The sequence below is a fragment of the Artemia franciscana genome, chromosome 3 (genome assembly GCF_032884065.1).
Source record: "Artemia franciscana chromosome 3, ASM3288406v1, whole genome shotgun sequence".
Lineage (NCBI taxonomy): Eukaryota > Metazoa > Arthropoda > Branchiopoda > Anostraca > Artemiidae > Artemia > Artemia franciscana.
The window spans coordinates 17,278,557-17,295,130 of NC_088865.1; the positions used below are offsets into that span (position 1 = coordinate 17,278,557).

The 16,574-nt window shown below is 35.8% G+C and overlaps 2 protein-coding genes across 5 annotated transcripts in view; one reads left to right on the forward strand and one right to left on the reverse strand.

The window, feature by feature from the left end:
• LOC136024957 (lateral signaling target protein 2 homolog) overlaps nucleotides 1-16,574 on the reverse strand; it is an 83,131-nt gene that overhangs the window by 42,240 nt on the left and 24,317 nt on the right. Inside the window, exon 1 of one of the 3 annotated variants that reach the window (XM_065700555.1) lies at nucleotides 7,987-8,167. The exons of 1 other annotated variant lie outside the window; for it this stretch is intronic. In XM_065700555.1, the coding sequence (XP_065556627.1) occupies nucleotides 7,987-8,022 (36 nt within the window). In that variant the 5' untranslated portion in view covers nucleotides 8,023-8,167. Of the gene's footprint in view, nucleotides 1-7,986; nucleotides 8,168-16,574 lie in introns of those variants that run through there. One more of the 3 variants, XM_065700556.1, reaches the window with a different exon arrangement.
• LOC136024956 (uncharacterized) overlaps nucleotides 12,970-16,574 on the forward strand; it is a 30,031-nt gene continuing 26,426 nt past the window's right edge. The window contains exon 1 of one of the 2 annotated variants that reach the window (XM_065700554.1): nucleotides 12,970-13,151. The gene's annotated coding sequence lies outside the window, so the exon portion shown is untranslated. The remainder of the gene's footprint in view (nucleotides 13,152-16,574) is intronic. The other variant, XM_065700552.1, reaches the window with a different exon arrangement.

Sequence of the window (16,574 nt, forward strand, 5' to 3'; positions counted from 1 at the left end):
ATATGGTAAAGTTCTACCTTTTGCTATCTTGGAAAGTAGTTGAGTTGCATAAATAAAACTTTCAGAAATGTATCCAAATCCTTAATGATCTTCTGAGCTGATGACCTTTAAGAATATTTGTGTTATAAAAGTGAAGCCTTATTGAATAGATCTTCTATTCTTATTGAATAGCCATAAGAAAATGTTTTAAGCTTCATACATTTACGAAATCTCAATTTATAAGATTTCAAATCTGGGAAATTAAAACTTTTCTATAGTTAGATTGTGCTAATGATTTGAGTGTCCTAGATGAAGATATTAACAAAATGAATATTTTTTGGAGGTTTGAGATTCAGGGTGCAAGAATAGGTTTTGAAAATTAATGTTAGGAAGACTAAGTCCCTTAGACTGGGAATAAGTGAAGGTTAAGAGGCAATATTGAGTAACTGTATTTCTCACAGCTGAAAAAGTTTGGAAGAATAGGAATATCTGGTTTTCAAACCAAGGACAAAATACTGGAAGCAACAGTGATGATCATGGCCAAGTATGATTTTGAACTGAGGGCACTCTGAAAGATGAAGGAGATTCATTGAAAGATTTCAAACAGTAAGCTGCAAAGAAAAGTAATTCTATCTCACTTTCTAGGGCTATAATGAGAAGGAGGCTAAGATGGCTATGACATATTCCATGGGCGAAAGATGATGGATTGCAGTTTATGGCTAAACATCTAAGGCCAAAAAAGCAGGTTACCCAGTGATGTAATTTGGAAAGGGCACTGGCTGGGGCTATAGTCGCCCTGCTTTTAGGAGGGGCTCCCAAACAGTAGTAACAACTTCTATTGGTTGATTTGAAGTGTGGAGAAAAAATTGTGCAAAAAAGTGTCTTCAATCAAAACAAATTCGTTTCTGATAATGCTGTACTTCAAACAATCTACTGTGAGCTTTATTTCCAAACAAGTTTATTTATTATTCCTATTTAATATTTCACAACACATTTTATTGCCTTGTTGTTGCAGCCATGGTACCTGACTTACAATAAAATATAGTAAGGTGACCCAAGATCCATAATAAAATTATACATCTTGGTTACATGATTCTGGAGCAGTAATCCCCTCTAGATATATTTAATATATGTTCAACATTTATTTGGGTCTCTTCTCGAATCTTTTCTAGTCATGTGTGACTCAGGTCTACTCCTGGACTTTGTAAATAGAACACCATTTTGTACAACAATGGACTTTTGGTGTTCCTAGAAGCCATGGATGTATTATTGTTAATAGACACCAGACTGCTTGGAATTTTACAAGTTCCTTGCACTTTTCCTTCTTTGCCTCCAGTTAACATGTTAAATCTGAAATTTGATTCTATTCAAAATGGTTATTTCATGAATTTTGTTTCTTGAATTGTCTTGAAATTTAGTTTCTTGAATTTTGAGAAAATCAAAATGTGAATTTCAGACCAGTTATTTTTCTATGATTTAAGGAAAGATAAGAAAAATATATTACATAAAAGGACAATTCAAAGAATTGATACAAATCTTGAAGGATAGTATCTAATCTCACACACCAAAGGTTATAACAAAATGAAAATATGAGAAAAAGTACAAGATGTGTTAATAGAACAGGTAAAAAGAAATTGTACCAACAATCAAAGACCAAACATTTTGACTTCATGAACAAAAGACTGGGATTGGGGGGACTTAGCTAGAACCAACTTATAAAAAAGGCAAGAAAAACTAAACAAATAAGAGCTATAGGAGAACAACTTGAGCATTTTAAAAATAACTCAGACTTATCAATTGGTGTCAATTCAAGAAAACTTAGGAGTGGGGAAATTTACCATTCAAATCCAGAGGGGGAGAATTAATTTTTTTTATGAAAATACTATGCCAGTGTCATCAGCAGCCACTTTCCAGGTGTGCAAGCCGGTATTAAAGTAATTGCACCACATGAAATTTACATTAACTACCATGCTCTTTTAGACTCAATCTTCCATGGGATGATTGCAGTCAGAACTTGGGACAAATGGCGTCTTTCTTCTCTATTCTTCAAGAGCTGTGCTTTACATTACAACCAGCAACATACACTACCAACTGTTTCTTAATGCTCAGAAAGCCACTGGCATAACTGTTATTCATCTGGAGAAATTATGTACTGCAAGAAGGGCATACTGATATAGATTGGTGAACAAAGTGCTGAATAAATACAACTGTATTTTGGTCATTCTATCAATAACCAAAACATCTAGTGACAGGGAATCAGCAGCTCATGCCCACAGACTTGTAACCAGACTTCAGACATTTGAATTTATATTTGTACTCCATCTAGCAGAAACAATTTTTTGTCATGAACTCTCAGCCATAGTCAGTTTTTGCCATGTCTCAGCAGCCAAAGTCAGTAGACATAGTTTTCTCTTTTTTAGTTGGTAACATTACGTCAATTTTGAAACGCGGTAAGGACCCAACTAGTTGTGCTTCGTATAGGCCTATTACGGTTGCTTGTACTTTAAGTAAAGTATTTGAATATGTTTTGCTCCCTGATCTCCTGTCTAATGTAGATTATATGTCTAATCAGTTTGGCTTTAAGCCGTATATAGGATGCCAACATGCTCATTGTGCTATAGTTTCACTATTACTTGAAGCGCATAAAAATGGTTTTGAGGTTCATTTTTGTGCAATCGATGTTTCAAAAGCTTTTGATTCAATTTGTCATAGCCAACTTTGGTATTCTTTAATCCAACTTGGTGCAAATGTGTCTATTATATCAACTCTTCGTTTTTGGTATGCTAATTCATATGTTCGACTCAAGTCAGGTGACACCTACGTTGGTAATATCCCCATCCGTTCTGGTCTTAGGCAAGGAGGAGTCTTATCCCCTTATCTTTTTAATGCTTGTCTTTATTCTGTTTTGCCACGTATTAATCCATCATGTTTTTGAGGCCTAACTAATCTTTCGTACATTGCATATGCAGATGATTTACTTTTGATCAGCTGCACTAAATCTAGCCTAATTAAGTCGACCCAGCTTGTTTCTAAGTCTTTTGAGGAAATCGGCCTCAAACTTAATACTGAAAAATGTGAATATTTAGTTTTTAATGCTAAGCATCAAAGTAGTGATCTTGATTGTGGTTATTTTTCAGTTAAGCTCGTTTCTTCGATTCGGTGGCTTGGTATTAATATTTGTTCATCTTTATCGGCTTTTCGATCCTGTGGGCTAAATGATATTAAAAGTAAACTTAAAAAAGGGTACGCGAAAATTGTCCCGAACCGAGGCAGATTTTCACGAAAGGCTTTATCCAGACTTTATTCTACATATTGCGATCATTCTATATTGTTTCTTTCCGGTTTGCGCCCTTTGTTTAATAATCAAGATTTGCAGGGCATAAGAGTTATGTATTTTCGTTATTGTAAATATTTATTGTATCTGCCGCGTTCTTATAGAAATCAGAAGATTATCAGAAAGTTTTGTGCCACTGATATTATTTTCGTTTATAAAAAACTCTATGCTAGATTAGGTGCTGAGGCCTCTCAACGCTTGGGCCCTTACCACCCTTTGATTAGACTGTATTAATTGTATTGTTTGTGTTATTTCGTTTTTCTTTCCTTAATGTTTTTACTCCGCTTAATTTGTCAAAACAAGCGGGTAACAAATAAATTATTATTATTATTATTACATGCGAACTGAAAAAGCTTTTGATGAAGGCTTTTGTAAAACATAAGAACTTTCTCGTGGATGCAAAGACAAAAGCATGCACAGGAAGTAGCTTCCCACTTACATGATTTAGTAACCATATTGACTTTAGGGAAAAGCAATCTTGCTGAAGTGAAAAAATAAATATGCTTTCAGAAGGGATATATTTTTCTGTGATAGACAGATTGCGCTCTGAGTTTGACAGCTGCTTCATGAATGCTCTACCACTGTTAGACTCAATCTCTGCATTAGATGTTGATTTGCCACACTTTCCCAATACTAGCTAATTAGCTAGAGTGGCAGCACATTACAAAGAAGCTTACAATGACACAGCCCTGTTGGCCTTGCAAATGCATCTTGTGAGATGATATATCAACTCTTTAGCCATTAATGCAAAACATCTCTTTGAACTTTGATTTCCCAATGTGATTGGTCCTTTATTGAATGTATGGATATAGAAGAGCCATGGTAAACTATGAAAAAAATATTATTGTCACTTTTTTCACACGGAGGTACTGAAAATCATTCTTCTGTAGATTATAAAAGGAATTCTAAAACCCTTATATATATTATAAAAGAAATTAAAAAGGCCAGGAACAGAAAAAGAAATACTGGAAGTTGTACATAAGGAATTGCAACCAGGTGGATTATTACACAAAATATAAACAGGTGTGTAACCAACTGAGAAGTCTTACAAGAAAAACCACAGAAAAGTATAAGGAAGCTGTAGCAGTCACAACAAAATCTAACTCCAAGAAATTTTGGAGGTACACATCATCTGGAAAACTTGGTAGGCATTCTATCACCCAACTTCTACTAGATGGCATAAAAATTTCTGACCCAATGGAGATAGCCATTGCATTAAATAAGCAGTTCATCTTGGTATTTACTGTCCTTGATAATGCTCCACTTCCAGATCCCCAAGGTATGAAATTTTAAAAGGTATAAAACCCATTATTACCATAACTGAAATAGAAACCCAATTAAACCAAATAAATCTATAGACCCAAATGGAATATCCCTTCTCCAGCTACTAAATGGGACATGGTACAGTGTTTTCTCATTGCCTCACTCTGGATTTCCAAAAATCCCTAAGTATTAAATATATTCTGCAAGACAGGAAGGATGCTTACATCATGCCTGTAAACAAAGGGGGCAATAGAGAAGATTTTGACCATTACTAACCAATTAGTTTTACATCAGCAATTGGGAAACTACTTGAGGGTATAGTCAACTTAGCCATTATAGCTCATTTAAATATAAAGTCTATTATCACCAAATCAACATGGATTTTGTCCCAATTGATCTGTTGACACTAACCTGATTGATACATTATGAGCATACCATAAAACTTATGGATGAGGGATCTCTTGTTGGCATGACATTACTGGATTTCAACAAAGTGTTTGATAAAGCCTATCACACAAGACTAAATCCTAAACTATGTGCAATGGGCATCCATGAAGATTTTGTCAACTGGACAATGCAATTTCTTACCAATAGAAAGCAGGTGATAAGGGTATTCAGAGATGATGGATCAATCTTCTTTTAGGAATCCTCAGATGTAAAAAGCAGATTACCCCAAGGAATAGCTTTGGGCCCAACCTTATTTAATATTTTCATCAATAATGTACCTTCAATCATAGAGAACAAAATTTGCTTATATGTGGATGATTCCAAAATAATTGGTCCTGTCCATGACCCACAATGTCCCATAGCCATCAAAGCTGATCTTGAAGCACTCTCAAAGTGGGCAAAATCATGATGGCTTGAATTTAAAACACAGAAATGCATTCACAGAGTCATTCACTTTGGAGCAAATAACCCTCTGTACCACTATTTTATGGAATCCAGCAATAGTTCAAAACAGCCACTCAATAGCAACATAGAAAAAAGATCTGGGAGTCTTGGTTGATGATAAGCTTACAATTAATTTTCAAGCATATTCTGTAGTAGCCAGTGCAAACCAAACTTTTGGCTAAATAAAAAGAACATTCTGTAGCAGATCTCCACCTGCAATCACCAAGCTCATAAAGGTTCTGATCAGACCAAAATTAGAATTTGGGATGTGTATTGCTATCCAATCAACAAGGGAGAGATATTAATTCTGGAATCAGAACACCAATGTGCAACCAAATACATTAAGGGATTACAAAATCTTCTATATCCTACTCAATAACATAAACTCAAATTGTCATTTCTGACATATAGACATAAATGAAGAGATGAATTAATGACATATAAGCTAGTATATGACCAGAGTGTAACCCTCAACTTGTTCTATATAGTAAGTTTGCAAAGTACTTAAGGCTACCTGTTGAAGCTTTGCTAAAAATGGGCCAACAGCAGGCTGAAAAATAAATTCTTTTCTAATTACATAGTTAACTTATGGAGCTCCCTTAGCCAGACTGCTGTTATGTCTCCCAGTGTAGAAGCCTTCAAGTCTGCAGTTGACAAAGACTGGTACAGGAAACCTTGACTCACAGTATAGGATGCACTTAATGAGTCAAGCCACCATAACATAAACTGCCATTCATAGGACTTGCCCTTATTGCTGGCAAGTGTGATTTAAGGTAATTTCCCAATTGTCTGAACACAATGTCAATAGTATATTCCAAAGTTTCAAAAATCATACAAATATTCATTACTCTGCCTATCACAATGACTAGTAATTAGAGCTTTTTCATACATTAAGCATGATAAACACCTATTTAAGATGAACAATGGGCAACAAAAGGCTCAGTGATCTGATGTTGATGTTTAAGAGTCTTGCAAAATCATTGGATTTCAATACTCTGGTTGATATTTTTCAAAAAAATGAGACCTTGTTGTAACCCAATGTTGTAATAAAAGTGTTAATTACTTTCTGACTTAAGTTCTCTCTGTATTCATTAAACCCTTTTGAATTGATTTTTACTGTTATTAGTCAATTTTGGGAGAGGCTTGTGCTAACCACTGTGAAGAAATATTGCTTTAAAACAACTGCAAGTCAGTCACTTTAGGGTACCTACAAGGGTTGCTTAGCCCTCTCTCTTAGTTCAGAATGAAATGACACTGTTGAGGTCACCCCCAAATAGGGTGGTAGGATGCTGTAAGGAAGGATTTAAGGGAAACTGAAACTCCTTGGGATGATGTAGGCTAAGGAGGAGGGCTTTGAATTGATTGAGATGGATGCTGAGAAATTTGTAGTTTACAATATATTTAACAGGGATGAATGTGGATCTACCACTTTATCCCTGAAATTTGTTTTCTAAGTTGCATTTCACTATAAAGGCTAAGGGAAACAATAATTACCCATCCTGAATCATTTAAAAATGGCTCTTTTTTCTCACTAGACAGTTTTTATAGAGGCATGTTTTCAAACTCTTCCACTTTTGGGCCCCCATTAGGGCTCAAAATGTAATTTATGAATGTAAAATGTAATTATGAAAGAGCATAATAAGACATTGAGTGATTATTCAATATCATCTTGGCTAAACTACACTGTCAATGACAAATTAGCCTATGCATAACTATGTTAGCCTCAGGTGACTTGGTGCTATAGTTTGTTGTTAGTAGTTGTAATTGCTGATTTTTGATAAATTTTGCATTGCCTTACCTTAAATTGCATTTGCCAGCAAGATAAGGTGGTAGATCCCCCTGTAGTGATCATTGTTCATATTACAAATAAAAGTGAACATAGTCAACCACTTGATGTGATTTTTAAGCTCTTTACAAATAGGCTATAGGCTAATATCCACTTCTATTGCAAATTCAAATTTAAGCCCTTTTTGAGCTCCTGCAAATGACCAAATATGTCTAGTTTTTGGGTATAAAAAAGGCTTAAAGTAGCTAACCTGACCATTCTACTTTCTTCTGTTGGCTTTTGTATTTTTGATATTTTATTGAAAATATTTACCTATTTTTTTAATAAAAAAAATGCCCTACTTTTAGTACTAGCCTAGATTCATTGCTGGAAGTTTAATTCACCTAACTCAACTACTTTTTAAGATAGCAAGACAACCCTAAACTATAATTTTGACAGAAACAAATTATTAGTGCTAGTTTGAATCCAGCACAAACGAGAGATGGGGTGCATTGTTAGGGTAGCAAATATTAAGCCTATATTAAACAGGACAACAAAATAAGGAACAGGCCTAATGTGGGCCTGTAGCCTACTGCTTTTACTGTATGAAAACGCTTCCTTCAGAAGAGCTTAGGATCTAGACAGTTATGAAAATGTCTAATTAAATTAATAAATCGACAGATAAAGGCCCAGCAAGGTTGACATTGGCCTTTACTTAACCTAGGCATATTAGCCACAATAGGCCTAACTTTACCTTTGGTTTATAAAGCCATTTCCTTATGGATTTCATGGAAAAATTAGGTACTGTGAAGAAATATTTTTGTCCAAAATATAAAGAACATACACACTGAAGCCAGACTAGCAGCAAATAAGAAAAAATTGTAACTGGACTCGACAATCAATTTGAAATTATTGCTATCTGTCCCGTCACTACTGTCATCTATTCTAAACTATTGAGACAACAACGCTACCTTTAAAAACAGGAAAAAAGCATATGGTACAGAGGTTTATTTGCTCTGCAAATAAAAAAAAGGTCAGGTATACTAGTGCCTTTAGGCTGTGTATGATACGTGCTAGGAGCCAGAGAAACTGAGTAATGAAGATAGAAGAGGACAAATACAAAATTGATTGGTACACTAGAATTAATTCAGTTGGGCGTCTGTATTACACACGGTTCCGCTGTTCTGTAGAATAGAAACGTGTCCCGTGGTGGTGCAGTGGGTTTGACCGCAGTTTGGTAGCACTAGACCCAGAGTTCGAGCTCAGCTTTTGAATGAGCCACAGTAACCAAATTTATAAGATATGTCTCAGAGGCAACGCTATCATGTTGCCTATAGTAAATACCATACGACTCCAACGTTTTTTCCCCCAGAGGCACTTCGTAAGGAAGGGGCTGTCATTTTAACTTCAGAAGGGGCTTGTTAAATTTGAAATAGGAAGTTTATATTGCTCTTTTTAAGAGTCAAGAGTGATAAAAGGTCTGAGATAGCCATTTTTTTTAAATAGTTCAAACATCAGATAACAAAAACTCCGGTGTCGACACAACTCCCATGGCCCGGGGCAGGCGTTTTAAGTTATACCCTGGGTCCATATATGGCTCCTATTGAAGGGATGTTCGTATAAACTTCTTAGAAGGCTTATTTGATTGGAAATCGAAAGTTCTAGTTTATATTTTAAGAGTCAAAAGAAATAAGAGGGCAACTTGCCCTCCTCCCCCCTTCCACGTCCTTTTCTCCAAACCCATCCGATAAAATTTTTAGATAGATATGGTAGTTCAAACATCAGATAACAAAAATTTCAGGGTTGACACAACTCTCAAAGGTCAGGGGTCCGGCGATATGCCCTGTTGGAATATATGGGTTTTGTAATAGGGATGCACTTGTCAACCTCATAAAGGACTCATTTGACTGGAATTGAAATTTCTAGTAAAGTTTTAAGGACTCGAAAGAGATTGAAGGGCAACTAGTCCCACCCATGCCCTTATTCCCCAAAAACCATCCGATAAAAATTTTAAGACATTTATTTTGTTAAAAATAGTTCAAACATCAGATAATAAAAATTCGGGGTCGACACAAACCCCCAGAGCCCGGGGGCAAGTGTTTTAAGCAGCGCCTCGGGGACATGTAAGGTTCTTATGTAAGGGGAGGTCGTATAAACTTCAGAGGTGACTCCTTTGATCAAAAATACTGAAATTTCTAGTTACTTTTTTATGAGTCAAAAGGGATCATAGGGCATATACCCCCCTCCCAAACATATGCACACACACCTTCTTTTCCCCAAATGCATCTGATCAAAAATTTCAAGACTACCAGTCTGTTTGAAACAGCCCAATGATCAGATAGCAAAACTTCGGGGTCAACATTACCTCCTCCTCCCAGAGCCTGGGGATGGGTTGTAACTCATGCCCTAGGGGACCCCCCCCCCCCGCCAACCCTCTTTTCCCCAAAATTGTCCGACAGAATTTTTATATAGCTATTTTGTTGAAAATAGACCAAAGATCTTGTAATACAGACTCCAGAGAAAACATAGTCCACCTGAACCTAGGGGCAAGTGTTGTAAATTGTGGCCCTAGGCTTATAAGGCTTTTATGGAACGGATAGTAACAAAAAACTTTGGAGGTGGCTCATTCAGTTGTAAATCGGAATTTCTATTGCCCTTTTCAAGAGTCAAAAGTGATCGGAGGGCAATTAGCCATCCCAAGGTCTCTTTTTCCCCAAATGAATCAGATCAAAATTTTGAGATATCTATTTAGCTCAAAATAGTTTAAAGATCAAATAAGATGTTTAGCTAAGCGCCTGTGTCTACCAAAACACACGTGGGAAGGGGACTTAATACCCCGGTATGTATAATCCCAAGATGAAGTAACATATTCAGCTAAAGATCGATTATAAAAAAAAGAGAAAAAGAAAAGGGCAGGTCAGGGATAGCCAAGAGAATGTTTACGATAAATCAAAACGATTTTTGTATTGTTCAAATAGAAAAAAGAGAAAGGAAGAACAATTGGATCCGTAATATGGCTATTTGGTATCTATTGTGATGTTTTAGGTTCTCTTTTTAATGCAGTAGCCCTCCCGCATGTTCTTTATCCATCGCTTCTTCTTCAAGATAATAGAATTGATGATTATTAACCAATTGACGTTTATTACTATAAATATTGTAAATTTTTACTTGGTTTTCCAATTTGTTTTAGAAAAAGGTGAATTTTTTCAATATTTAAAACTTAAGAGCCATTGGAAATGGCTAAGGTAAAAATAAATAACTTTTACTGTGAATCTGCATTTTCAATAATTAAAAAAAAATTTGTTATTTATATTTGTTGTATTTTATTTTATAAAAAAAAGCAGCCATTTATAAATTGCTGCTTTGTTTGATAATTGAAATTATCTCGACTGTTGAAATTTTGCTTAATTACGAAAGTAAAACAGTTCAAAATAGGGATGATACCTTTTTATTGACAGTGAATAGATACAAAATTATTTAACTGGATATTTCGAACACATATACAGTGTTCATCATCAGCAGTAAAACATCAGAGTTTTCGTCTTCGAAGTTATTTGCTTAATTATCTTTTGTACTCATCGTTTTTGGGAAAAAATTATAAGTACACGCAAGTTTAAGATAGAAAATTAAGTTATATTAAAAAGTAGGGGGATTTGAGACCCAAATGAGGCTAAGGTATTATTTAGATCAGGTATTTGGTCACACGTTTTTTCAACCTCATAACCCTTATAAACATTATTAAAGTAGCATACACTTTGTAGGCTCAAATGTCGAGCAATACCCACAATGCTGACACCCACAGCCTTAACACAAGTATCAAGTTTAACATGGGCAAGAGCACACGGTTTGTGCTCTTGCCTTAACCGGTTTGTGCACGGTTTGTTGCTCTTAAGAATATTCATCATAGAAAAGGATCGTTCCACTATAGAATTGCTAATTGATAGGCTCAACAGGGTCAATGCCCATGTGACTAACTCACGAAATGGAAATGTCCCAACAGCAACAAGATTATGTAGGACAGCTATCCAGAACTAAGAGGAGTGTTTGGGGATTATTCCTCCACGGGCAAATGACAAATTAGCATACAGCAGTCTCGTCCACCGGTTCTCTAAGGTACTGAGATGAGGGTTACCAACAATTCTCAATGGCAAGTCTCTAAATTGGGATCACAATTTGAGACTAGCAAATCTCAGGGTATAACAATTTCAGTTTGAGGGGCTCTTGTTGTTTTGGTGTATAACCATAGCTGAGCCACAGTAATTTTGAATTTCTGTACCGATCCCAACTTTCAATCGAAATAAGCCTATTCAAAAAAATAAAAAGTCCACATTTCCGCACCACGCCCACTCCGAAACCTAACCCACCCTTGATGGCTAATTAAGGCCCACAGGAGGGGGGAGGCAAGTTAACCTGGCAACAGTGGCCTAGTTCCCAATCCCTTTAAATCTTTCCTTACGACATCCTTTCTTCCCAATCAAGGACGACCTGCTTTTCGTTCAGCTCTAGGTGGCTGACCAAAAAGGAAAATCTTTGACAATCTTTCATTCTTCATCCGTAAAATCTGCCCTAGTCTGCAATAGGCTAGGTAAGATACGGTGAGCTTGAAGAGGGTGTAAATGTTATTGTCACTTTTCCCAGATTAGGGAAATCTGTCAATATCTTTTCGAACGATGACCCTGAAAATGCTACGTTTTAAAGCAAAGTTTTCAAATAAATAATTAAGATTGGATAAGGAAAAGTTCTAAAAGAAGAATATTGGATAATTTTACTCTAGCTTTAGTCCTTATATAGCAAAGGAGGCACAAAAGACAAAAAACAATAAAGATTTTGATGTTTCATAAATAATTGTTTGTTTATACATTGCGGAAATCCATCCACATTTGTAGGGAGATTCCGTTCGTTTTCCTGCTTGAAATTTTTTTAGTTTTCCGCAACGATTTCTCAAATCAGGATGGATTCTTCGCAAGGTTTTTAAATGAATAAAAACATGACTGTGAACCATCAAAATCTTGGTGTTTCAGACTGATTTTATTTCTTTTTTGTTTTTCGTGCCTTCTTCGCAGTGTAAGAAACTAAAGCGGAAGTCAAATTAGCCAATAATCTTCTTTTAGAACTTGTCCTCATCCATGTTAATGCATTTATTTTAAGACTGCCTTAAAACGTAGCAATTTCTGGGAGATCGTTCGAAAAGGTAAAGACGGATTCCTGCAATGTGTGACCCCTGGTTTCCACTGATGCGATTTCGCGCAAAATCCTACGATTTTGATGACAATGACAAAAATCATGCGACATACGAAGCAAAACGATCCGATTCAACTCATACGACAAATCGCATGCATTGTTCTTATTTAAAAAAAAATAAATTAATCATAACCAAAGGTATGGAGTCATGGAGCAAAGGCAAAGTAATGGTTCTTAGCAATCCACGTGGGGATTCCGTCGATTTTCGTGCTTGAAAAATTCCTTAGCTTTCCGCAACGATTTGGTCAATCAGGCCGGATTCTTCGCAAAGTTTTTAAAATAATAAAAACATAACTATGGAACATCAAAATGTTTGTTGTTTCAGACTGGATTTCTTTCTTTTTACACCTTCGCACTATATGGACTAAAGCGAGAGTTAAATTAGCCAATTATCTTTATCTACACTGACGCATTTATTTGAAAACTTTGCCTTAAAACGTAGCGTTTTCTGGCCACTTTTCGAAAACATACTGTCGGAATATCGGATTCCCGCATGCATTTCCGGTATTTGAAGGAATCATTTTTTGCCGCCTTGTTGATTCCACGTGCTCTGTCATTTTGATCTGCAATAGCTAGCTGGGAAAACTGACTTTCAAAAGTAAAAGCTGGTTGTGAATTCTGTTCGTGAAAATTTGCTATCAATAGGCCGTGAGTTGCCGTAAGTGATATAGAGAAAAGGTTCACATTTTAGCTTTCTTAATTCTTTTGTTTTACTACTTTCAATAGCCTATAGGCTACTAATCAATTCACTTCCAAATTCTCTTGCTGCTGTTGGTCCTTCATTTAGCCCTCATAATGCAGCATATTTCTTCATTCCATAAGCTAAGTATAATAAAGGTTAGCTCTTGTATTAAACCAGTATCTTCACAGCCTGGAATTTATGTCCATGTGTTACTAAGTGCATATTTATCAAAATTTAATATAAAATGCTGGTAGCCTAAAGGCTAAGAAAAGCAGCTTTCCATAATGAAACATACTAGAGCAAAAAGATATAGGCCTCAGCTACTGACATTTTCAGACTTCTAATCTTATCCACATTTTCTTTTTTTTTGAATTCTTGACCATTCATCTTCAGGCTGTATACATTCAGGCTATATACAAAACAAACAAAAAATAGACATTGTACCACTATATTCTTTATTTTGTGTTTCCTTTCAACATTTTAGTTGTTATCTTGAAAGTTAACTTCTCCCCCCTGAATGGACATATGTAGCCTATGGTGCTAATAATATATTGGGATTGTTGTTATTTCCTTTGATTGATCTGTTACCTTGATTTGCAGCTTGGAGCAATCTTAAGGATTTCTCCTTGTGAAGCTCCAGAATTGATAAGTGAAGTTGTCTGTGTTATTTAGTGACCAGGTGCAGTTGGATGATCAGTAACTTTGTAGTTAAATTTACTTCAGTTGCTAATGTATTCAGCACTCCCCTATATAGCCCTAGGCTATATACAAAACAAACAAAAATAGAGATTGTACCATTGGATTCTTTATCTTGTGCTCCTTTTCAACATTTTAGTTACTATCTTGATAATGCACCCCTCCCCCCTGAATAGACACACGTATAGCCCTAATAATTTATTGGTTTTGTTGTTATTTCCTTTGATTGATCTGTTACCTTGATTTGCAGCTTGGAGCAATCTTAAGGATTGATCCTTGTGAAGCTCCAGAGTTGATAAGGGAAGATGTTGTGTATGTTATTTAGTGACCAGGTGCAGTTGGATGATCAGTAACTTTGTAGTTAAATTTACTTCAGTTGCTAATGTATTCAGCACTCCCCTATATAGCCCCAGGCTATATACAAAACAAACAAAAAATAAAGATTGTACCATTTAAATCTTTATCTTGTGCTCCTTTTCAACATTTTAGTTACTATCTTAATAATGCACCCCTTTCCCCTGAATAGACACACATATAGCCCTAATAATTTATTGGTTCTGTTGTTATTTCCTTTGATTGATCTGTTACCTTGATTTGTAGCTTGGAATAATCTTAAGGATTGATCCTTGTGAAGCTCCAGAGTTGACAAGGGAAGATGTTGTGTATGTTATTTAGTGACCAGGTGCTGTTGGATGATCAGTAACTTTTCAGTTAAGTCTCACTCTCTAGAAGATAACTCAGCATCTAGACTTTGCTTGAAGATGTCAATGGATTCAGCAGTAACTGTTTCTTCAGAGAGTTTATTCCAAATGCTAACAATTTTTGAGGAAAAGAAGTGAGTGCAGACTCTGGATAGCGTAGACTGCTTATCAAGTTTCAGTTGATGACTTCTAGCTCTTGAATTAAGACCATCAGTTGGAAATAATACTGGGAAAGTATTAGCCTTCATTAACTTATAAATTAGAATGACATCACCTCTATTTGCTAGTTTTGCTAGTTTTGCAAGGTAGGAAAGCTCCCACATGCCAGATATCACTCTGGTGGCATGTCTCTGCACATTTTCAAAACTTTGTGTCTTTTTTAAAATAAAGAGGAGGCTAGTGACATTCCAATTTCAAGCTTGGGATTTACTATTTCCAGATACAGAAGACTGATGACTGTAGGGGAACAAGTGGAAAGAGTGCACTTAATCAGCCAGAATTGAACTAGCAACAGCATCAGACTTCTTAGCATGAGTACTGAATTTTAGTTAATTGTTAATTGTAACTTCAAGGTCTTGCTCATTATTTGCAGAAGAGAATGGGTGGCCTGAGAAAAAATAAGAGTAAAAAGAATTCATTTTGTCAAAATGAATGGCATGGCACTTGACAACATTGAATTCAAGAAGCCATGCTTCAGCCCATTGATCAAAAAGTCCAAAGGGGATGGTCTTCACAGGACAAGACTGGTCCAAGAAGCTTCAAGTCATCGTCATAGAGCATTAATTTACTGCTGATAGTGAAAGGATCATCATTGATGAAGATATTAAATAGTTTAGGACCCAAAAACACTTCCTTGAGGAACTCTACTCAAAACATGCCTAGAGGATGAAAGAACATCATTACCAGAGTCATCAAATAACTGAACACATTGAGATTTCAGACACAGAAAATAAAGGATCTAAAGCAGAAATTTCTCTTCAAGCTTGACTGCACATGATTTGATTGCAGGCTGCTTGTGACAAACTTTGTCAAAAGCCTTAGAAAAGTCAAGCTGAATCATGTCAGCAGACACCCCAGGATCCAGCAACCAGGTTATGTGGTCAGATGATTCAAGGTCATATGTTGTAAAGCCATTTACTCTGTGAGGACTAGATATATCCAGTTAACTTGAAAGCAGCTCCCTAACCCATGACCACATTTATCTACTGTCTACACATAAATATTGCCCTGTCAAATTCTTGCTTACTGGTAAAAGTTACATTGAGCAGTAAATGTCATGTAAGAGTAGATATATTCCTCAACTTCTAATTTTTTGACACAAACAATGTAGAAGGTCATCAAAGGCAAATATTGGTGAGTAATTACTTTTTTTGTTCATTGATTAACAAATTAATTTTTGAAGGTTTTATTCTATGTCCTGCTCTTTTATAGGCCATGTAGCCTCTATGGGGGATTTATGATAGTGCTATTGAGTTTTTTTTTGGTTGAGGTGAAATGTATCTTATCATCTTTAATGTACTGGATATATATATCTATATATATATATAAAAATAAGTTGTCTGTCTGTCTGTCCGCATTCATCATATACCAATTCAAAAACGAATGTATATACAGACCGGGACGCAAATGACGACAGGGACACTGGGACAAAGGGAATATAAATGATGACCAGGACATTCAAAGAGAAATTACAGACTGGGACACCGGGCCACAAATGACAACCGGGACACAGGGAATATAAATGACCGGGATAGAACTACAACGGGGACGCCAGGGGGATATATAAATGACGATGGGGACACAGAAAATCTTTGATTAGCAATCACCATCAACAAAGCTCAAGGGCAATCATTAGAATCATGAGGTATAGATCTAAATACAGATTGTTTTTCCCATGGATAATTATATATTGCATGTTCAAGAGTCGGTAAACCTGACAATCTATTTATATGCACAGACAATGGGACAGTGAAGAATGTTGTATATTTGCAAGTTTTACGTAGTTAAAAACTTATATATATA